Source organism: Metopolophium dirhodum, chromosome 1 (genome assembly GCF_019925205.1).
Source record: "Metopolophium dirhodum isolate CAU chromosome 1, ASM1992520v1, whole genome shotgun sequence".
Taxonomy (NCBI): Eukaryota; Metazoa; Arthropoda; class Insecta; order Hemiptera; family Aphididae; genus Metopolophium; species Metopolophium dirhodum.
In genome coordinates, this window is record NC_083560.1 from 73092072 (window position 1) to 73114853 (window position 22782).

Genomic DNA, 22782 nt, shown 5'->3' on the forward strand with positions numbered 1-22782 from the left:
TGTTTGTTGAAAGTTAGAATGTAGATCATAAATTAGTGGTGTAGGTTTATTGTTTTGTTCAGTTATATTTTTACCCAAAGACTCCAGTTACCTATATAAAACACTCCTTCTAATACCAACTATAAAATAACTCTGATGAATTATAATTTAATATCTGAACACATTTTTCTAAATAGAAGATTACATAAATCCAGTAGTTTTGGTAATTATAGTAGCTGTAAATTCATATTTTAATAAAGCTTCCTATAAATTACCAAAACAACTAAACCATGAAGTAAAATCTGTTTCCTTTCCACTAATTTACTTGTTATAATTGACATATTATATTTTTAACAAATTGTTAAATAACAAATAACCTTACCCTCGAAGAACTACATTAATTATTACTAAAATATTTCAATTATATACAAGATAGTGCATTTTGTATCATTTGTTTATTAAATTTTACAATGAAGTTCATCACTGAGTGGTAAGATTTTTTGATTATTTGACAGGATTTGTATGCAAATACTGCAAGCATATAAAACAGTCCTTAAAATACCAGATATTAATTAATGCTGATGAATTATAATTGAATATCTGAATAAATTTTCTTAATAGAAGATTACATAAATCCAGTAGTTTTGGTAATTATAGTAGCTGTAAATTCATATTTTAATAAAGCTTCCTATAAATTACCAAAACAACTAAACCATGAAGTAAAATCTGTTTCCTTTCCACTAATTTACTTGTTATAATTGACATATTATATTTTTAACAAATTGTTAAATAACAAATAACCTTACCCTCAAAGAACTACATTAATTATTACTAAAATATTTCAATTATACACGAGATAGTGCATTTTGTATCATTTGTTTATTGAAGTTTACAATGTAGTCCATCACTGAGTGGTTAGATTTTTAGATTATTTAACTGGATTTGTATGCAAATACTGCAAGCATATGAAACAGTCCTTAAAATACCAAATATGAAATAACGCTGATGAATTACCTGTACATATTTTAGACGATTACTTAAATCTAGTAGTTTTGTGTAATTATACTACTCGTCAATTCATATTTCAATACAGAACTTATATTACCAAAATATCTTAGGCATGACATACCTAATATCAGTTGTTTTCCGACCAATTTACTTGTTATAATTCACATTCTTTTTTCATTATATAGGTTTACTGGAACATCCAATTAATCCAATTAAATATGCAGTTTAAAGTTGCCACAAAAAAAAAGAAAAAGATTTTCTACAGAACACAGAAAAGATGCTAAAGAATTCAAATTATTTTGTAATTTGACATCGAACTATTAGAAGTATGATTATTTTTCACCTGCTTATTTGTCTAAATACAGAACAAATCCATTCGCTTAGAAGTTTAGAACGCTTTTATTAAATATCATATATTATACTTAATGTCATACATTCGCCATTCTTATTTAATATTTTCTAATCCCAAACGCATATTCTTACCAACCTAATTGAATTATTGCTACACCTATAATTATGTTTTATTTCATTTAAATACATTACATTTAACTTTACTAAAAGTTAAAATATTATATTATAATATGGTATTACCTTAAGATTTCATCGGGAGCAATTTTCAAGAATTTAAATATCTCTCAACACTAAATAAACGATTTGTTCTGTTCGAACCACGACGGCATACTGATCCATGGACAGGTGCCTTAGCGCGTCTATATCGAAGGTCAGTGTGTATGTAAGGAGGGATGATCTATAGAATTGTGGTCTTGTGTTGTGTTGTACAGTTGAACAACCGTATACGCCGATTTATCAAAAATTCCTCCTAAATACAGGGTGTCTTGTGAGGATATTCCCAATAACCGTCGAGGGGGAACTCGCCGAGAGAAACCGGTTTTGCCGTCTTACCTACAAACTAAAACGATTAAATTATAAAAAGTCTGAAGCCCTGACAATATATTAACAATGTTATAAGGTTTTGAATAATTTCAACTAAATTGAGACCAAACCTCTTCAAAATATATATTGACCATACTAATTATGATATCTACTTATCATGATTTGTTTATGTTACTTACCTATGCATTTTTGTTTGAACATTCTACTTTATAAATAAGTAAATAATGTGACAAAATTAATAGTTATTATTTTTCGCAATATTACAAATCATTATCCAATTGTTCATATTATTAAAAGTCCATAATCCATATTATTTATTCACCATTCACGTTGTATATGCTATAACTGATGTGAACTCAGTAAAAATTAAAGTGTGTGCAGATTACATTATATATTATGCCATTTCGTTTTCTGTCGTGGCGCAGATTACCAAAATTATTAAGTATTTAAATGTGGTGCAAATTACATGTTGTTTTTTTAGGCAACCATGATATTTTCATTTTTCTGTAGTAGTATACGCAAGATGCTGCTTATACAGTTATGCCTTGTTTGTGTAGAAATGGCTCCGTATACATTTTTGGTACGATTTTAAATAATATACTTACAACGTGAATTGTTTTCGGTAATATAGTATGTATTATTGTGTGGCAAGTGGGCAGGAATTTAAGTTGCACACCACCTCTGCGGGTCGATCACCACATGGATACTTTTTTGGCACGCCTTCGTTACCTCCGAAAACACATCCAACGATAAGTATGTAACTTTTAGTGAACCGTGTCTTCGTACAATTTCAATGGTTGTCACCCATTTATTTATGGTAGGTATTTATTTTTTGTGTGAGATATATAGGTAGGTACTGCATCTTTCTTGAGCATGTTCACAGGCATAAACCATTAAATTTATTGTGCGATATTATCAGGGTTAAAATTTTTGTGAAGAGATTCGGATGAATAAAATACGACAATAATATAAAATGGACCCACGTAGCGTTCATTTTATTTAGAGGTATAATAATAATAAATTATTATTATGTTGTCTTTTCCCGCCATATTCTTTGACGGTGCTGACACATGGCAGGCACATTTATAAATCCAACCTTTTGTATATATTTATTAAGTATTATAATGTTCATTTTATTAACAGTGTATAAAATCAATATTGTGGAATCGCGAAAGACGATAAAGTGATGGCGGAGTTGTAATTTATCATCCATGTGACATGCTTAAGTTCTTATATATTTATCATCATATATTTGGCGGCTAAGAAATAAAGGGATATTTTCCTCTTTTACAGTTCTAAATTATTACAAAATTTCTAAAAAATATGTATGTACTTTACGATCCAATTCACTTTTTTTTTATTTTTACTAATCTTCTATTTTATTTTAGAAGGTAGTAAGGTATTAAAAATTGCAAATTTGATACGAAATTCCTCATAAGTTTTTTTAGTCAAAAATAAAAACAAATTTAAACATAAAACCATATTGAGCGATCGAAGTTCAAGTTTTTATGATATTGAATGCTTAAACGTTCATCTAATAAGTAATAAGGACTTATCCTGAATTTATTTTGTAATTTTGTTATTGTTCAAAAAAAATATTAGTCGTTGAAACTGGGGACCTTCCGTTTTTACCTAGATTATCATTTTTAATTCACAATGTTTGTTCAAAAGGTTTAAACTAATTTTAAGCTATTAAAGGTAAATTTAAAGTATTAATATAAACAAGCACAATTTTTTTTTGTTTACATTTTAATTTGACTGACTAATTAGACCTATTCATTTTGACGAAATTTAATATCAAAAGTATTAGATATAGGTATATTGTTTAAAACGTAGATTTTTTCCCAGCGCTTTTTGGAAACTACTAGAAATGTCGACCTGCCGAATGCATCAACTAGATTCTTGAGTCTGTATCATATCAAAAAAGATACTGAAGTGGATTCTAAACATTATATTTTCAATTACCTACTTATCGTGTACACAGACACACACAAAAAAAAATAAAAAAACACATATCATTGTGTCAAAATCAATACATTTAACACTTCAGTGCTCCACTCAGAATCTAAAATTAGTTTTGAGTTAATTTAAATCCATAGTTTTTGACAAATTCCAGAGTTGTTATAGGTACTCAGACATGTTTAAATACATTTATGTAGAAAATTTAGCTACACAATATCGTTAAAGAAAATTAATATTTTAATTGTCTTTAGGCTTAAGACTATTTTAATTAAAAAAGTATATCGAAGCTGGAGAATGGAAACTTCTATTATTTACTACACAAATACCTATACAAATTTAAATAAATGTCGAGTTTAAAGTGTATTTTAAATAATACGAAGTATTGAAATGAGAAATTGTTTTCCATTTATTCTTTAATAAAATATGGAGTTTTAAACCGAATTTTGATCGGAATTGTTTTTAAATTGTTTTTTATGCTTACATAAAAATAGTGACTGGCTTTTAAAAATCATATTTTGACAATTTAAATTTTTTAGAACAATAAGTCATAAGTATATAAACGTATTTACGGTGGTCACTAGTCAGGTGCAATATAATATATACATATATCACAATCCCCCTGTCTATGTACATAAGTGCGTGCCTATTTAACAGTACCTATTGTAGTTCAATAAATTCAAATCATAGCCTTATTTATTAAGAGTTATTTATTTCACATATTATTTATTAATTAATATATTTTTATAAGGTTATAGGGAAAACTGATAAGTAAAATATATTTCAAACTTTGATAGGTACTTGTAGATATATTGATGTTCCCAATATATTATATAATTATTTAAAACGCAAATAATTATTATAATTTAAAAAACTCGTAACGAGAAAATAAATTCGTTTTTAGCGGATCTGTAAGAACGGGGAAGTCTTGGGTCCCGGGAATATAGTTAGTTCATATTTCAGCCACACCCTGCACACGACGACTGCACGGTTGCCACCTTTCACTCCACAGCAAAAATTTCGTTTCGTGATGTCCGGCCATATCGATTGTACTGCTCACACGACCACACAATGAACCCGGCTCCACAGTTTCCACGGTCTTCCCCTGATGAATCCCATGCACAGTCTACGTAATCCCATGGGTCATGGCTTCGGTGCACCACCAGCTACACACCCGGCCCACACCCACTCGGCGCCGTTTCCCGGGTCACGGCTTAATCCCAGCCAGACGTTTGCAACGCGCCGGCGCGAGCTTTCCGCAGATTTCACAGGGACTAAATCTGGTGCCCGTTCTCAAGTTACTCTTGCAAGTGCACCCGGACAGCTCAGACGTTGCAGACCGCTTTTCAATCCTTGTCGTTTCAATCGCTTGTTCATCCCGAGATGTCTGACAACGTAGATGAGCCACGCCCTGCAGAACAGGGCAACGTCAACACGACACAGCAACCCGCCAACGACATCGACTGGTCCCAGTTGTACGACATGTTCATGAAAATTGAACAACGTTTGCCAGATTTTGATCACATGTTGATGGCTATGAATGATTACGCGTTCCAGAGGTGAGGTTTTTCTCACAATTATTTATTATTTTACGATAGCTGGTCTTATGACTGAATAATATATATTATTATAAATTGAAAACTTGTACAAATATGCATCCATAGTTTTAAGATTATAATATTATCCTCGTTATCCACGACCTCTGTAATGCGCACTGTATATATTTTATTATCGTGTAACAATGAAATAAATCATACCCCTGCCTCGAGTTTTATGATCACTCAGTCGAATACCCTCAGTCTATCGCACGGGTATATCATATGTATTATATTGTTGTTGTGGACCGGTTACACCGGTTCCTTGTAGTCATTATTTTAACAACGCGTTTGATTATTTCCCGTCTCGTTCTTATAAGTGCTTATCTATATTGTAATATTTCGAAAGCGGCGAAGCACCGATCGAGAATTTTTTCCACACGAACGTATAAAATATTTAAATAAGTATATTTTTTTCAACACGTTTCACCTCTACCCGTGAACCCGTCCCATGTTATTATTTCGTCATATATTACATTGTCACATACATTAAATATACCATATGTTACACAATATATTATGTACTCTTTGCCGTAACCAAGCATTTTTTCGTGGGGGGGGGGGGGGCGGGGTGGTGGTGCTATAGTGCAGTGGTTCTTAACCTGTGGTTCGCGGCCCCCTGAGAGTCCGCGATACTCATGTCGGCGGTTCGCGGCAGCCTTAACACATAACATACGTAAATAAGTGCATTATTACAATATTGTTGGATTATTATAATTTATTTTACGATCGTAGTATCGTACTCAATTATAGCTTTATATTACATTTTTATAAAAAATGAATTGTAATAAAAATAATTATAAACGTGTATGTTTTGTTATGTCTACTTATGTAATTTGTAACATAAAATAATTATTATAATTTTGGTTATGATAACATGTCAACATGAGAAGTTTTGTAAAACAAGAGGTATTCTAAAATAATTTAATAAGGGAACTCACAATTTCTAAAAATCTTTCATCAGGGGTCCGTGATCTACAAAAGGTTAAGAACCGCTGTTATAGGGTTTTTGTAAGATCATTTGTTTTAATATAATATAAGCTAAAATAAACACGGGTAATGGTGTGAGGGGTTATAGCCCTCTTCATCCCCTCCCTTCTGGCAAAGATCCGCAATGTTTTTTTGTCCAAAACAAAGTTTAGGCTTCAATTTTCGAGGAAAAAATTATTAATTAGTACCATAATCATTTCAGTCAATATACGATGAAATACATTATGATGGATTATAAAATATGGTCAAGTTTTTCAGTGTTTGTGTTAAATGTTTACTCCTACAGGTACCACTTGCATGAACATGATTATTTAGTTATTGTTAAAAGCGGTCGTCTGGTATTGCAAGCACGCATGCGCACCTGACTGATCGCTTTCAACCACCCCTCTCGGCTTAATGGACCACCCCAACTACTTCACCCAGTTAAATCTTGAACGACTTACTACTTCACTCCTTCAGAATGCCAGGCCGAGCACCACCCCACCACATCTTCTTTTCAAGAAGACTACCATATCTCCCCTAAATGGCTCGATTGACTAAAACCATACAGCCCATTTGTGTTCAACCCCCTCACCCCTTCGAAACTACCTCACCAAACCTCAGTTTTATTGATCCACCACCCTAGGTTTTAACTACTCACCCCGGCACCATCTGATACGTTCGCTTCTGCGCAGCGACCAAAAATTGTGTTCATCAATCCTTTGTTAACGTGAAAGAGTTATTTCTTTTACATATTATTTATTATTTACACATATTATTTATTATTTATACATATTATCGTAGCCCTACTATTCCACAGTTCGATATGCAATTTGTTATTGCTATCCCCTCCGAAACTACTGAACCAATCTTCATGAAACTTAAAATATACATTTTTAATGGGTACATAGATTAAATTTTTGCAATTCTATGTGCCGTCATTAATTATGATTAAAATCCATTAATATCCATTAAAATGTTTTGGCTAGATACACGATTTTTGTTTCTGACCGATTTTTCGTAAGGATTGTACCAATAACTTCCCCTTTCAGAAAAAAATCATGTTTCTAGAAAAAAATGTCCTTTAATGCTTACCTATGCTGTTAGCTTTCATAGGTAGAATGTTGGGGATAACATTCGAAAATGCTATATACTCTTTTTCAAATGAGAACGCACCGGGCGGCGGACGAAAACCGGTCGAAACGCGCGCATGGCCTCCCCACTCCCGACAGTTTCAGCTGTCGTAGGTGGTGCCACCTTGTATACGTAGTGAGTTGTATTTCCACAACATTGACGGCCGTTCGCACAATATGTGAAACGATATCTACTGTTTTGTTTACGCGCGCTCAGTAAATATATTGAATTTTGGCTTGGATTTGTGCGTTTAAATTATTTTTTTTATCGTGTCCTGCTTATTGGACAAAATTATGGATGACGAAATAATTGTTACACCAACAAAAAAAAATCCAAAGGGAAAGGTTTGTATTATTGTGATTAATTATATTATAGAATAGTGTATATTATGTTATTTGCAATGTATACAATAATATTATTATCATACATTTATTTATTCCAGTTTGTTTCATCAAGTCAAAAAGTGATGATTATCAATGCGTACAAAATGGAGTTGAAAAACAATCCGAAAATCACTATTAGGGAATGTCGGATAGTTCTTTCCAAACGCCTAGGCATTGGGCAAAGAACAATTTCAAACACTATTAGTGAGTACAATACCTCAAAGACTGTGATGTCTCCAAACAGAAAACGATGTAAGAAATCGTTTAAAGACGATTTCGATGATTTACATCGTAACACTGTGCGTCGTCATGTACATTCTTTTTGGTACAACAAAACCATTCCTACATTGGCCAAAATATACGCAGTTATTAAGGACGACGATAGTTTACCGTATGTATCAGAAACCAATTTATATCGTCTTTTAAAAACCATGGATTTCGAATACACCAAACGAAGCCGCAATAGTGCTCTCGTCGAAAGAGACGAAATAGTTGTATGGCGTCAACATTACTTGGAGGATATAAAGAAATACCGGGAAGAAGGGAGACACATGTACTACCTGGACGAAACGTGGGTCAATGCAGGAGAATGTACCAACAAAACATGGGTAGACAAAACCGTCAAATCGTGCCATGATGCATTTGTTCGAGGCCTCACAACAGGGCCGAAAAATCCAACAGGGAAAGGCAAACGACTGATCATTCTACACATAGGGTCGGAAGACGGGTTTGTACCAGGTGGACTCCTATGTTTTGAGTCAAAAAAAAACACGAATGATTATCATGACGAGATGAACGGTGACACATTTTTTGAATGGATGCAAAATATATTACCAAAACTAAAAGAAAACTGTGTCATCGTTATGGATAACGCATCATACCATTCAGTAAAGGCAGACAAAATACCTACTACATCAACAAAAAAGGCGGACATAATTAAATGGTTGGAAGAAAAAGGTGAAGTTATCGACAAGCCTATGGTAATTCCTCGACTACTTGAAATAGTACGCAGAATTAAACCAATGCACGACAAATATGTAATTGACGAACTGGCCAAAGAACACAATCGCACCATCTTAAGACTCCCACCGTACCATTGTGAGTTAAATCCGATAGAGCTGGCTTGGTCATCAGTCAAACATCACGTCAAAATAAACAATACCAGCTACAAATTACCTGATGTGAAAAACTTGTTGTTGGAAGGTATCGAACGGGTAAATTCCGTTATGTGGAAAAATTTCATAAGTCATACCGAAAAAATCGAAAAAAAATTCTACGAAATGGATTTCATCGTTGACCAAATGTTGTCTGCAGAAGTAGAACCTGTTGTCATCAATGTAAGTAATTCCTCTTTCGAGTCTGAGTCTGACTAAATGTATTTTTATTTTTTATATTTGTAATTTTTATTTTTTTTTTATGTGTAATAAAAAAAGAAATATTAAACAAATGGTTTTCTGTACTTATTAAAATATCATCCATAAACCTATCCATCGTGTTTCTGTGTATAATATAATCAAATAAAATAATGAAGTATATATATTTATATACATTTATATGTATAAAAAAAAAATTTTTAAATGTTTTTTTGTTGTAAGTGATATACAATTATAAACTAACTACCTATCTGATCGAAATCAATTTAATGAACCGTTTGATTAATTTAAATACATATCTAATAATTATACAATCATGAAGAGCCAAAAAAATCTTTAAATTCAATATTATATAGGTACGATTAGTGTCGTACTTATATAAATGCGTATTATAATATATGAGTTGATATACATCATAATATATTATATATTAGGTATAATAGGTGTGTGTGTGTATATATATATATAAGTATATATATATATAAGTATATATAATTATCCCATTTAGACCCTAACACATGGATGTACTAAAAAAAATATATATATAAGTATAGCATTTATATACACGCGTTAATATTGTGTACGTATAACATAATATAATATAATGGTCCCCACGATGCTATACTTTATATATATATAATAATTAATAACACACCAAGTATATTATCGCCAAAAATGTGTACGAAATCTTCGCCGACCTGCTATGAATGTTCGAATTTCAAAACGTACATTCTCATCACAATAACCTCGTGCGGCCCGCCGCCGGACGTACACAATATATATTATACTATAGGTCAGAGTTGGGCCAAATTTTATCTAGATAATTATTCGAATAAATATGTATTCGATTAATTATTTATTCGAATAAAATGTTATCTCAATAATCATCTAAATAAAATTTCATTCGAATAACGCCCTACTCTGCTATAGGTAAATACTATGGACTCAACAAGTCCCTGTGGTGAACTGGCACCACAGCCTGCTACGACTGCTATGGACGATTTAATAATTTTGTTTTAAGAATTAAAATATATAGGTATTATTATAGATACCATATTACCACGATGCCATAATATCGACAATATGTATACTATAAGAAATACATCAATAAATAATGAATAATAATAATCCGTAAGTGTTTACGTATTTGAGTATAAAAATAATAATATTCTGTGGCGTGCAACAGTATGATGCGGTAGATAATAATTATAATAATAATTGAACATTCTGTATGCCCGGCGGCGTCGAAAGTAGCCGATCATTGGCGACTAATCAGAAATTAATTACTAACTTTGTGGGAGGGGCTTGTGGTTCCGCCTCTGATAACGATGCGCGACCCGGTGCGTTCTCATTTGAAAAAGAGTATAGTAGATATTGATGATGTTGAGTTTCAAATTGGCCTAAAGTATGTATGTATGTATGTGCTATCACAAGTGAATACCAATTATTTCAATTAAAAGTATTAATGCAGATTTTACTAAACTTTAGAGGGTCATAATTAATAAACTAGCGAAACAAAACTGATGATTTGACTATCAACATTTTCAAAAAAGAAGTTTTACCAGAATCCATTAAAAAATATGGCAGTTGCTATTTGAAAAAATAAAGTTGATTTTGCTATTGGTTCACCTGTGTATTTAAAAATTTTGAAATTGTTATAAAAAAAATTGCCTGTTAAAAATAAAGAAACGTCTTTTTTCGTTTTAACGAAATTCTATGTCATCGACCCACAATCATTAAAAAAACTTCACGTAAAATGACATAAGATACACTCTGTATAATACACTATTATTATTTCAATTTGCAACAATAAACTAAATTTTTATTTCATTATTTAGTTTATTTTTTTCTGGACAGATGTCGCCACTGTTGTATTTTTGACATCCAAATTTTCTACTTTTCCGGTGGATTTTCCTAAAATTTTATTTCATAAAAACCTTTTTTGTGATATACTCTTTCGTTTAAAAAAAAAATCAAGAATATCTGATAAGTAGTTCCAGAGTTTAGCCTGTAGAGAGATTTTCATGTCACATTTATATAGTTAGATTATAACTAATATTTGACATGAACCATATTTCGATTTAAATTCCAACAATATATCTAGGTACCTTTTTTTAATTTATTTCTGTATCAATCATGGTAAATTTGTCCAGTGATTGCATTTATTATTTGAACTTTGGGTCAAGCACTAAGATTATAATTATTTAAGAAATATTGAATTATTTGAAACAATAAAATTTACAAGTATTTCTCTTTCTCACTTGACTCCGACTTTATCAATCACACCACGGCCCAATTGACCACTAATCCTAAATCTAATTTATCATGACCTTCTAGATAGCATTAATTAGTTCTGTATTTATAGGAGGTACCTATTATCTGATCACACACATAAACATACGCACGCGCACACACACACACACACATATGCAAATACGTACGTATATCAGATATAACAATATATTATATCGTATAAATGAAGTGGTTGCCCGATATAATGTAACTCTATAACTCTTCTACCACAGTACCACCCCGCTTCACTACGTCAGTACGCGCGGTTGACAACCGCTCGAACAATCAACATTTAGTTTCTTTGTTACTACCTCGCCGCAACAACACAATCGTTAATTGATTCACCACTCACCACCTTCCCCAATTCGTAACTGCGCAGTGCGTCCCATAGTATACGTCAAGATTTGCACTCGATTTCTTCACTGTTGTTCACGAGAAAAATATATTTCAGATCAGCTCGTAAAATATTCTTTACCAAAAAATATTTTCAAAAACGCATATTTCAAACGTCTGTATCTCTTTGAATAATTATTGTTTAAGTATGAGAGTGAGACCCACACCATATTTCTTAGATAAAGACATACTTTAAATCAAAGCAAACTTATTTTTAGTGTTGAGATATTCATTAAACTTTCACATCAAAAAAAATATTGGAGTTGAAGATTGAAGCATTATATCTATTAGAAAAAGAGTCTCGGCTACAAAAAAAAAATCACACATACATCATTGTACAATTAATACTGGACCTTGGGTCAAGAAGGGCCAATCTCACTTTTTGGTGAAAATGAGATACAGTGCTTAACATAATATGTAGGTACATAACATATATTATAGGTACATAAATTGAATATGTTAAGGCACTTTTATTTCACCAAAAAGTGAGGTTGCCCCTTATTATATGTATTATACATCAATTACTTATGAGCCATTCTCTTTTGATGACTCACCTAATTGGTGATGTAAATTAATAATAAAAGTTAATTTATTTCATCCATAATAACTATCAAATAACTAATTTAATAAAATATGGCCCAATTTTCATGGCATAGAATAATAAATAATCTATATAAAGGAATATTAATTTCTGTTTAATCTAATACATATGAAAATGGTTTTTTTTTAGAACTTCGAGACAAAGACAAACAAATGATTTGAGTGAATTTTGTGGAGTGCTTAAAAAAGGTTTTTTTGATTGGTACACAAGTAGTATCAATAATGAAATTAAGTAAGTATATATTATGTGCATTTAGTATTTAATACAGTAATTTATATTTTCCTTTGTGATGTTTTTTATTCCATAAAATTAAACTTATAACATACTAAAATAACCAATAAATACCTACTTGACAAAATAATTAGGTATTGAATACCTATACATATACAAGATGTAACAGTAAGACCTGACAGAAGAAATAACTTTTGTTCTAATCAATATTTTTAAATTGTTTAGGTTAGGTTAGTTAGGTTTATATTGAAATTCATAGTCACTTGCGCTACACATAATGTAAAAATAATTATTTTTATTTTTTTACACTGAAAATAAATAATTTAAAAAACCCAATTTGTAAATCTGATTATATGAACAATTTTGATGGCAAAAATGTTTATATAAGTTAAGTAGTTTATTTTTTAGAATTTATTTCAATATTATTATTTTTTGAGTAAATTAATATAAAACGTACCTAATATAATAATACTTTTTCCAAATATTATTTTTGGGAATTTCTTGACATGAGTTTTTGATATTTCTTAAATTATTTCTTAATTATATTATAGTTTTTACAATTTTTGTCATACTTATAAGTAACATAATTTTTTTTTTGTCAGGTTTTTCTGTTACACTATATATTATCTTATGATAATAAGAATATAATTAATGCACTATGTGTTTTTAATTAAATTAATTGTTTTTAATCTAATACTCTATTATAATAACAGTTATAAATAATTCCTAATATGTATACATTTTGTATAGTAGAGTACCCAATTTTATCGATTTGACAAATAAAGTTTTTGATGATGACATATTGATGAAATTTGACAAGAAACTAGTTAGTATCACAGGTCCTAACATAGATACAGACAAGTGTATACAGACAAGTGCTAGTACAGATGCTAGTGAAAGTACAAACACAAATGCCAATGCAGATACTATTAATATCACAGGCACAAGTGCTAATACAGATGCTTATAAAAGTACACACACAAGTGCTAATACAGATGCTAGTGAAAGTATAAACACAGGTGCTAATACAGATATAAGTGAAAGTACAAACAGAAATGCTAATACAAATTCTATTAAAAGTACAGACACAAACACTAATGCAGATGCTAGAAAGAGTACAAGCAAAAATGCTAATACATGTTCTCATACAAGTGCTAGTACACGTACTAATAAAAGAGCTAGAATAAGTACGAATTCTTATTCAGTGATGATGGCTACAAATCCGAAAAAATTGTAAGGACTAATTAAACTCAATTTTATCTTAGAATTTTTAATTGATAATTTTAATTTTTTAGTTACAAATATTTAGAAAGTGCAGAGGCATTAGAAACTTTATCTCAGTTAAATGAGCAGTCGACTGAGCAGTCAACTGAGCAGTTAAATGAGCAGTTAACTGAGCCGTCAACTGAACAGTCAACTGAGACAAATGTTGTAAACGATCACAGTTTCAAAATAATAATGCCAAATATGACTGAAAAATTCACTCACATAAGGTAGGTTCTAATTTAAATCTGAAAATGGTGATAAAATATAATATAGGTTCTAGCTATATGTATAACCCAACTATTCATTTGGGTAAAAATAAACATACACAACATATGACGCTATATGCCTATATTAGTGTATCTCAGTCTTAGTGTACCTCAGTTCAATAGCAAATGGACATCGGTGTACCTTGATTTGTGAAGTAGTTCGACTGAAATGGATAATCCACGTGTGGTGGATTGAAAATATCACTTAAAATATATTATGTAAATGCTCTTTACTTTTTTTGAAATCTGAAAGAATAATCTCTGACATTTTCTTTAAAACCATTTAGTACCTAGTTTTTGAGTCTATAAGCTACGGACATTGCTTGTTGATGTAAACTTTAATAACAAACAATAAATAAATAATAATTTTCTTTTATTTAAAAAAATCCCATAACATCACATGGTAAATAAGTAACCAATGGTACCCCTATATATTATATAAACAATAAAATATTCGTATTTCATGAGCCAAAATGAAAAATTCATGAGTGAAATTTAGTGATCTAAAGGGGTTGAAAAACGAAGCTATAAACACTCCCCCAATCTCAAGGAATATGATGTGTGCAAAATGCAGCTCCAAATGGTTCAGTATTATCAAAACCTATAAGCACCATCTAAACGTACATTCATTTATGTAAAATATAGATTGATATTCTCACCGTTTCGAGCTATTGAGCCATTAAATTTATTGACGTTCCACTATATTTCATTTCATACAAGTTTAGTAGGTTATTATTTTTAATTTGTATTTATTTCGATGAGACTACTTTGTCAAATATCTTGTCATAAACATAAAAACATTAGAACTGCATAGTACGTACCTACATTTCTAAAAGTTATACATTAATATTTATTTTAATTTTGCAGGAAGAGACTACTTATCGATTGTAATATCCATCTTGGAATGGATTATGAACGTCATTGGTGGAGACAAACAAATGATAAAATTGTTTTAAATGTAAGAATACTTAAGTAAATGTACAGGATAAAACCAATAAACCTTTTAAATAAATAGATTTTAAAATATTTCGTTTCGCGTTATTTTTTGTTCAATGATATTCTATAAATTACGTTTTGCGTTATTTTTCGTTTAATGATAGTCTATAAATCATGTTTTGTTTAATGATATATATTACATTTTGTTAAGAGGACGTAATACCCGTATGCATTGTCTCCGTCTTACAAATGTACAACATAGCAAAAAACTGTTTTGTGCGGGATAGAACCACTCCCTTGGTAGTTGGTATTTATAGTAGAATTTCTAAAATTCCACAACGCATAGGGAACAACTTTATCTATGTCGTAGCGTTTTTATTTTTTTTTTTATAGCATTTACCAATAATTTATAATAATTAAATGAAAAAAAAACCCTAGGTTAGATTTTTAACTTTAATTTTCTTTATGTTATCCAAAAAAAACGCTACGACATAGATAAAGTAGTTCCCTATGCATTGTGGTATTTTGGTAATTCTACTATAAATACCGAGGGAGTGGTTCTATCCCGCGCAAAACAGTTTTTCGCTATGTTGTACATTTGTAAGGCGGAGACAACGCATTAGGGTATCACGTCTTCAAAATGTAATAAATATCATTAAACAAAACATGATTTATAGAATATCATTACCTAAACGAAAAATAACTCTTAATCGTTATGTTTTATTTTGTGGTTCTTAATTATTTTTGATTATCACTTTCCGTTATAATAACGTTTACAAATTTCTATTGTTATTTTGTCTATTATAACGTTTGCAAGCCCTGGTGGAAAATCGATTAAACATTGTATGTCAAAATTTTGATGAAAGCAAATCTGATTATCTTAATTTCTTAAAACAAATATGTTAAAATATAAGAACAAGAACTTTTATACTTGAGTAAATAGGTACATTTTTCTATTTTTAAAATATTTAATTAATCAAACAATCAAAATATTTGTAAAATTGTAATTTTTTTTATTTTAATTGATATCTTATAGTAATTTTATCAGTGATTTACAAAGACTATTAACCCTTTTAAAAAAATGTTTTGCCTATTCATAATCAAACAAAAATTTTTTTCACCATCCATTGATTCACACATACATTCCAAATTTAAACACAAAATCAGATAACTAATCTTCTTCTTCATATTCTAAAAACTTAATAAATACAGGCGCTCAGAAACACCGTCAGCTTTAAATGCCATGTCCATCAATTATTTTTGTATTTATTTTTAAATTACACAATACATATAAAATAATATTACAAAAGTATTACATTACATTTTCATGACATTCATTACACTTTTAAAAATATCATACTCAAACTTGATAAATATTATATCTGAATACTAATATTCATTATTTTTAATAAGTATAAATCAACACTATTGGAAGTATTTAATTTAATTGTTATGCATTATACATACATCAGTGTTTGTTTCTATTTTTAGGTGGATATATCTGATTTAATTGTGGAATCAGTTCCAAATATTAAAGTAATGGTATCCATTATTGGTTTCAAGATTAAAATAAAACGTTCAAATAAATGGATTGTTCTAATATCAAATAAGTTTGTAAAACCTATTAGCAAATCCAAGTGGGTAGTCAATAGATACATGCATGTCAAAGTAAGCTATTAAATAAATAATAATATCAACATTCAAAATATACCTACAATTCATTTTTTTCCTTATAAGTTAACTATGGACAAAAAGGAAAGAGAATTTTGGGGTAAATGTCTGGTTACTGAAACAAGAGAACATGATACAGCACTTTTTCAACATCATACTTGTACCAATGAGTGCGCTGCACCTATAATAATAGGTGAAAAATTAACAATCAGTTCATCAAAAGAAGAATGTTTGAAAAATTTAACAACATTTCTTAAAAAAGTATGTATAAATATCAAGGATGTAATCTGTGATAATTTATAATTTATACTATATTGTGTGTTCAATCTACTGTGAACATTTCATATTAGGTAAATAAAGGTTCATAGATTAAGTCACATAGATACTATTATAAAATGCATATAATTTGACTACTTATTCAATATGTTTAACTAAAGATTAATCACAGATAATCTTTATACGGTTGTTAAGAAGTACTTTGAAGTTTTTATAGGATGTAATCAAAAATTAATAAACTTTAAACCATATATTATGGATACCAATTTGTTTTCACTTACACCTACAGTTACATTTTTTCGATATTGATGTAACTATTTGTCTATTTCAAGTGCAAGTACTGCACAAGATTCTGATTTAATTCTAAATTTGTGTATAATATAGGGATGCAAACACACAAATCACTTTATAAAATATCTTTGTTATTAAACAGCAAACCTATAAATTATTATTTATTTTATATTATTGGATTTTAAACTTTTGTTGAACTTATTTTAAAGCAAAAAAAATGGATATACCTACTAATATAAAATAATATAAGTACCTACTTTTATGGGCCCCCATGAAATATTCTCAATGAAATAGTTCATACATTCTAATTGATAATCTTTTTTTAATAGGAATATGGTATGGAAGATCTTGATGAATTTATAGAAGGCATTGATCATTCTACAGAAACCAACTCATCGGCAACAGAAGAAAAACCGCAAGATTCAGCTATAACTTTGAAGTTGTCTGTAGATCCAAGTACAGTTGAGTCTCTAAACTCTGACTCTGAAAATCCTCAGAACACACAACAAACTTCAATGGACTCAGAAGTTTCACCAAATTTAGCAGTACAATGTAACGCTGAAGTCTCTCAAAATCAATCAGATTTTTAATTTGTTAAAGCCTCTTTACATCCTTAATATAAAAGTATTATTAATCGGTGACAGAATGATTGAGAGTAAAAATTGTTTAGCATTTTAGGCCCCATTTTGTAATTGATTTGTATTAAAAAAAAATGTTTATACTTAATTCATAAAAAGTTAACAATCCAAAATTATATTATAGGTAAAAATGCATGCGTTTAAAGTAAATCTAAAGAATAATCAGGTAGTTTTTATTTTAAGATTAAATGCTATTGTCTTATAAATTATTATTAAAAGTAATTACTATTAATGATAATTTATAATAACTTTTAAAATCAATATATACCTAAGTATCTAAATAAAGTGTTAAGTTATCATAATTCATAAATATTAATTAGCCCAAATAAGGAGGGGAACTTAGAACTTCTTGACTTTCCGTCAAATCTTTATTAAGTAGTTAACAATTTGTTGTTAATTTTGAGTGGACCATAATTTCAGGCCCGGATCTGACGGAGGGTTTTAAGGGCACTTGCTCCGGGCAGCAGATGTGAGGGGGGCATCCGGATGCCAGAATACAATAAAAAAAAGGAAATTTTGAGACCCAAGTTTTAAGAAATGTATGAAAAAAAATATTTATATTAACTTAAAAAAAAATAGTGATTTGTATTTATATAATTTTGGCTGCAAACATTGGGGCATCCAACAAACACAAAATATTTTAGTATATAATTTAGCTATAAACGATTGAGTGGTTAATACTGGTTATATTATTTATTTTTAATTAGTGCTGTAGTAGTACCCTGAAAACTCGGGTTTGATAAGATGTACCATAGACTACTTTTAAGGCCACCAGATTTTTTTTTTACATAATTTTTACTGTACACAGTGATTTACATTCAAATGTATACATACATTTGAAAACATTACATTTAATTAAACTGTAATTATAACCAATTTATTATTAATATTTAATGTAACAATGTGAAGGTTTAATTTCAAAATTTCAATAAATAATATGTTATGATATTCATAAAATATTATTTTAACTCTTCAAATTATGAAGGTTTAATACAATTATTATAATTTTGGATATTGTATTATTATATTATTTATATTTATAATTTTTGACCAGAGCTGTGAATTTAATTTTTATTGGTCATTTAAGAAAATAGTTTCTGTCAGAATTTTAATTTTTTGCATTTTATAAATCCAAAAATGCGAAATTTTTTTAGGTAAGATAAAATTGGAAATGTATGGCACAAATGCACAATTTGTTTGTAATTAAACTACCCAGTTAGCATTTTGTAATGATAATATTATAATAGTGTTATAATAACGTTATATTAATATTATTCGTTATTATAATGTTATAATAATATTACTAAACAAAAAATTGCTGTTTGGGTATATTAGTGAAGACTAGGTTATCCCCCCGTGTACGCTAGGTACTGGGATAAGGTAACCTTTAGATATATAAGGTTATTTTTGTTTTGTAATATACAATGTACCATAAGCTTATGGTACATAAGTTAAATTTATTTTATTTTTTTTTTATATTTATATTTTAGTTATTAATGATATTATGTATGAATATAATTATTTTTAATTATTTTAATCATTTAATGTGTGAACTTTCATCTACAGTATAAGCTTAACAGCTAACTGCATTTATCTATTTCAAGGGAATCTATAAATGTTAAAATATAAGATGTTTAATATATTTTACTCATAACTATTATAAGAAATTTAAACAAATAAACTGATTAAATGTTATATTAAACAATAGCACCATATGCACCAATACTTTTTTATGCATTTACACGCCATGTTGTCATTTGTTATCCACTTAGATTTTGTGCGAATTCAATTAATTTTTATTTATCATTATTTACCGTAAACAATTTTTTGTTTGAAGATATATTCAAAAAAACATAAGTAGGTATCTAAAAGATTTACAGATCTACTATTGCCAAGTCTAGAGATGAGAAGTCATTGTTATTATAAAGGGTGTGGCAAGACTATCAACAACAATTAAAATATAAAGAAATTTAGGAATCTCAGCAAATGCTGTTTGGCATCCAACCTAAATCATGAAAATCTGTTGGTGGCTTTTCTACACAAAAAAAAAAAAAACAAAAAATACAAATTGGTAAGACATCTAAAAACATATTATATCACTTCACATTGAAATCGCAAAAGAAAATAGAAATCGTTACGGATATCAATCCAAAAAAGTCACCGGGTTATGACCAAATATCTCCCAAAATAGAACAACCACAAAAACTATGATTCATATAACATTTCGTGTCTACAAAAATGTCATACTGTGTACAGCAGGTGTTCCAAAACTTTTTTGTTGCTCACAGCTCCCTATTTGATCCTAGGTTTATAAAAACCAGCAAAAATCGTAATGGGTCATATGAAAATATTTATTTAATTTAAACTATAAGTCCAAGCTAAGCAACCAACTGTCCACACTATAAAGAGGAGAACATATTTTACTGTGCAATATCATTTTTATTTTTTAGATATCAGAACTAAAAAAAAAGTTATTCAAGTTTGAAAAACTCAAAAATAATAAATTTTTAAATAAAAGGAACTTTTCTCGTATTTGTGATATTGAAAAATTAAAAAGAACGCTGAGCAGTTAATGTTCTCCTCTTTCTAGTGTGAACATTTGGTTGCACCCCCTATGTGCGCCTATATCCCTAAGAAATGGAAACGAGCTCAAGTAACTATGCTGTTTAATCCAAGAATACCTTCCAAACAAGTATAATAACTACATACCACTATATTGTAAGAAAAACGTGTTCGCGGAGTCAATAATATTATATAAAAAACATTTTTTAAATTTTTATCTAAATATTTTGACTGTAGTGTTTGAAATAAAAATGTCAGCGTGGAAAACAAAAGACTCAGCAATTGTATTTATAAGCAAAATAAAATCAAAACTAGCTTTGTGAAAGTATGAAACGTATTTGTTTCATACTCTGCTATTTTTGTGACTTAGCGATACAATTATGCGAATGCTACAAGTCCTCTGCCTACTCATAAGTTATAATAGTATAACGCGCAATACAGGAATGCACTTACAAGTTAAATTTAATTATTCTTAATTTTTAAATTAGAATTTATATAATATTAGAAAATTAAAAATTTCAAGTTAAAAGGTTTTTAAATTTTAAGAGTGCATTGGTAAAGTCTAAAGACTAAATACGTAAAGTGAAACACAATTTAAGATTTCTAGAGTAAATAACTAAATAATAAAAACAATCCTGAACTTACAATTGTATACAAAATAAATATAAAATACATCTAAGAATCAAAATCAAAAAAGGTGGGCAAGTGGATGTCGCTCTGCTGTACTGTAGGTTACAAGTGGGTCACTGTATAATGGATGGTATTAAATTTGAATTCAATGATATATCATTGTATAAGAAAAACGATTCTGAGTGGAGACGATATGTCAGTCTAGGTATAAGACATATTATACACTTATCTATGGTATTAAAAAAAAAATTGACCTATAATAAATTCCAAATTAATCATATCACAATATCCATTAGGTACATATAACGCGTTATACATCAACAACAAACCGTGATACTATCATCATAATATATCGATTAAAATATTACAAATTAGAAGTTTTAAGTGCCCACGAATAATATTATACAATCACAACAAAATAACTAAAATAGTTATTCTAGGTTTTTATGTAATTTCGTCCAAATTTGAACTTAAAATGACTATACAAATAAACTGTGCTTGTGTATTTTTTAGATTTTTTGGTAACCGAATTATCTATTTACATGGAATCTTGTTTTAAATTTTCAATCCTTAGCTATAAAAACTGAACATTTTATAATTTATTAATTACAATGGTTGATAATTTTCGAGATTTTGATAAATTCTGTCCAAATTTGATCTTTAAATGCTTATAAAAAAAAACTGTGCCTATGTATTTTCAATATTTTTCAACTGCTATTGTAAAAATATATCAGGAGTCTTGTATTAAATTTTTACACTTTTTGGCCCAACAGATAAAACTTTATTGATATTTATAGAAAAAAAAACTAAAAAAATTGAAAACTGAAAATGCCCGTAAACAGCTCAAAAAGTGTCAAAATATTTTCAAAATTGTATGGTGTATAGGAAATGCTAATATAAACATTCAGTGAAATTTTCATGTATCTACAGTTATTCGTTTTTGAATTACAAGAAAATAAGGAAATCGGTACATGAGAAATCGAGTGAATATCTAATGTTGTAAAAATATGAATTTAAAACGCTCATAAAAATTTAATTTGACTTTCTTGTAGAAATTTTTTTTTTTGATAAAGTTAGACAAACTTATGAGGAATCTTGTATTAGATTTTAAAATCTTAGATTTAAAAAGAAAATTTTTTATGAATTTCTAACTCAAAATAATTTGCAAATTTTCGTGATTTTTCCGTATTTTTTCAAGATTTGAACTTTAAACGTGTATAAAAAAAAACTGTGACTAAGGATTTTTAATTTTTTTCATCTGCCTTTGAAACAATAACCTAGGAGCCTTCTATTAAATTTTCAAGCTTTTTTACCCAACAAATAAAATTTTATTGATATTTATAGAAAAAAAATTTAAAAAAACTGAAAACTGACAATGTCCGTAAACAGTTCAAAAAAAGTCAAATTATTTTCAAAATTGTATTGTGTATAGAAA

General features: G+C 29.1%; 2 protein-coding genes across 2 annotated transcripts; both read left to right on the forward strand.

The window, feature by feature from the left end:
• Positions 1-5170: 5170 nt before the first annotated feature.
• LOC132941574 (uncharacterized) lies at positions 5171-18257 on the forward strand. Its single transcript, XM_061009685.1, has 9 exons — positions 5171-5399; positions 12710-12811; positions 13562-13758; positions 13807-14044; positions 14107-14304; positions 15211-15301; positions 16771-16947; positions 17017-17211; positions 17847-18257. Exons 1-9 carry the CDS (start codon positions 5224-5226, stop codon positions 18105-18107), a joined length of 1635 nt encoding a protein of 544 aa, XP_060865668.1. The 5' UTR covers positions 5171-5223; the 3' UTR covers positions 18108-18257.
• Positions 7564-10649, forward strand: LOC132935041 (uncharacterized). The gene is made up of 2 exons (XM_061001480.1): positions 7564-7882; positions 7981-10649. The coding sequence occupies exons 1-2, from the start codon at positions 7832-7834 to the stop codon at positions 9292-9294; spliced, it is 1365 nt and encodes a 454-aa protein (XP_060857463.1). The 5' UTR covers positions 7564-7831; the 3' UTR covers positions 9295-10649.
• Positions 18258-22782: the final 4525 nt, after the last annotated feature.

Excerpts from the sequence above, each read along its gene's own strand:
- LOC132941574 (XM_061009685.1), top strand. The coding sequence starts at position 5,224 with ATGTCTGACAACGTAGATGAGCCACGCCCTGCAGAACAGGGCAACGTC. Across the intron at positions 12,812-13,561 it reads AGTATCAATAATGAAATTAA|TAGAGTACCCAATTTTATCG; the intron begins GTAAGTATATAT and ends CATTTTGTATAG. Across the intron at positions 16,948-17,016 it reads ATAGATACATGCATGTCAAA|TTAACTATGGACAAAAAGGA; the intron begins GTAAGCTATTAA and ends TTTCCTTATAAG.
- LOC132935041 (XM_061001480.1), top strand. The coding sequence starts at position 7,832 with ATGGATGACGAAATAATTGTTACACCAACAAAAAAAAATCCAAAGGGA. Across the intron at positions 7,883-7,980 it reads AAAAAAATCCAAAGGGAAAG|TTTGTTTCATCAAGTCAAAA; the intron begins GTTTGTATTATT and ends TATTTATTCCAG.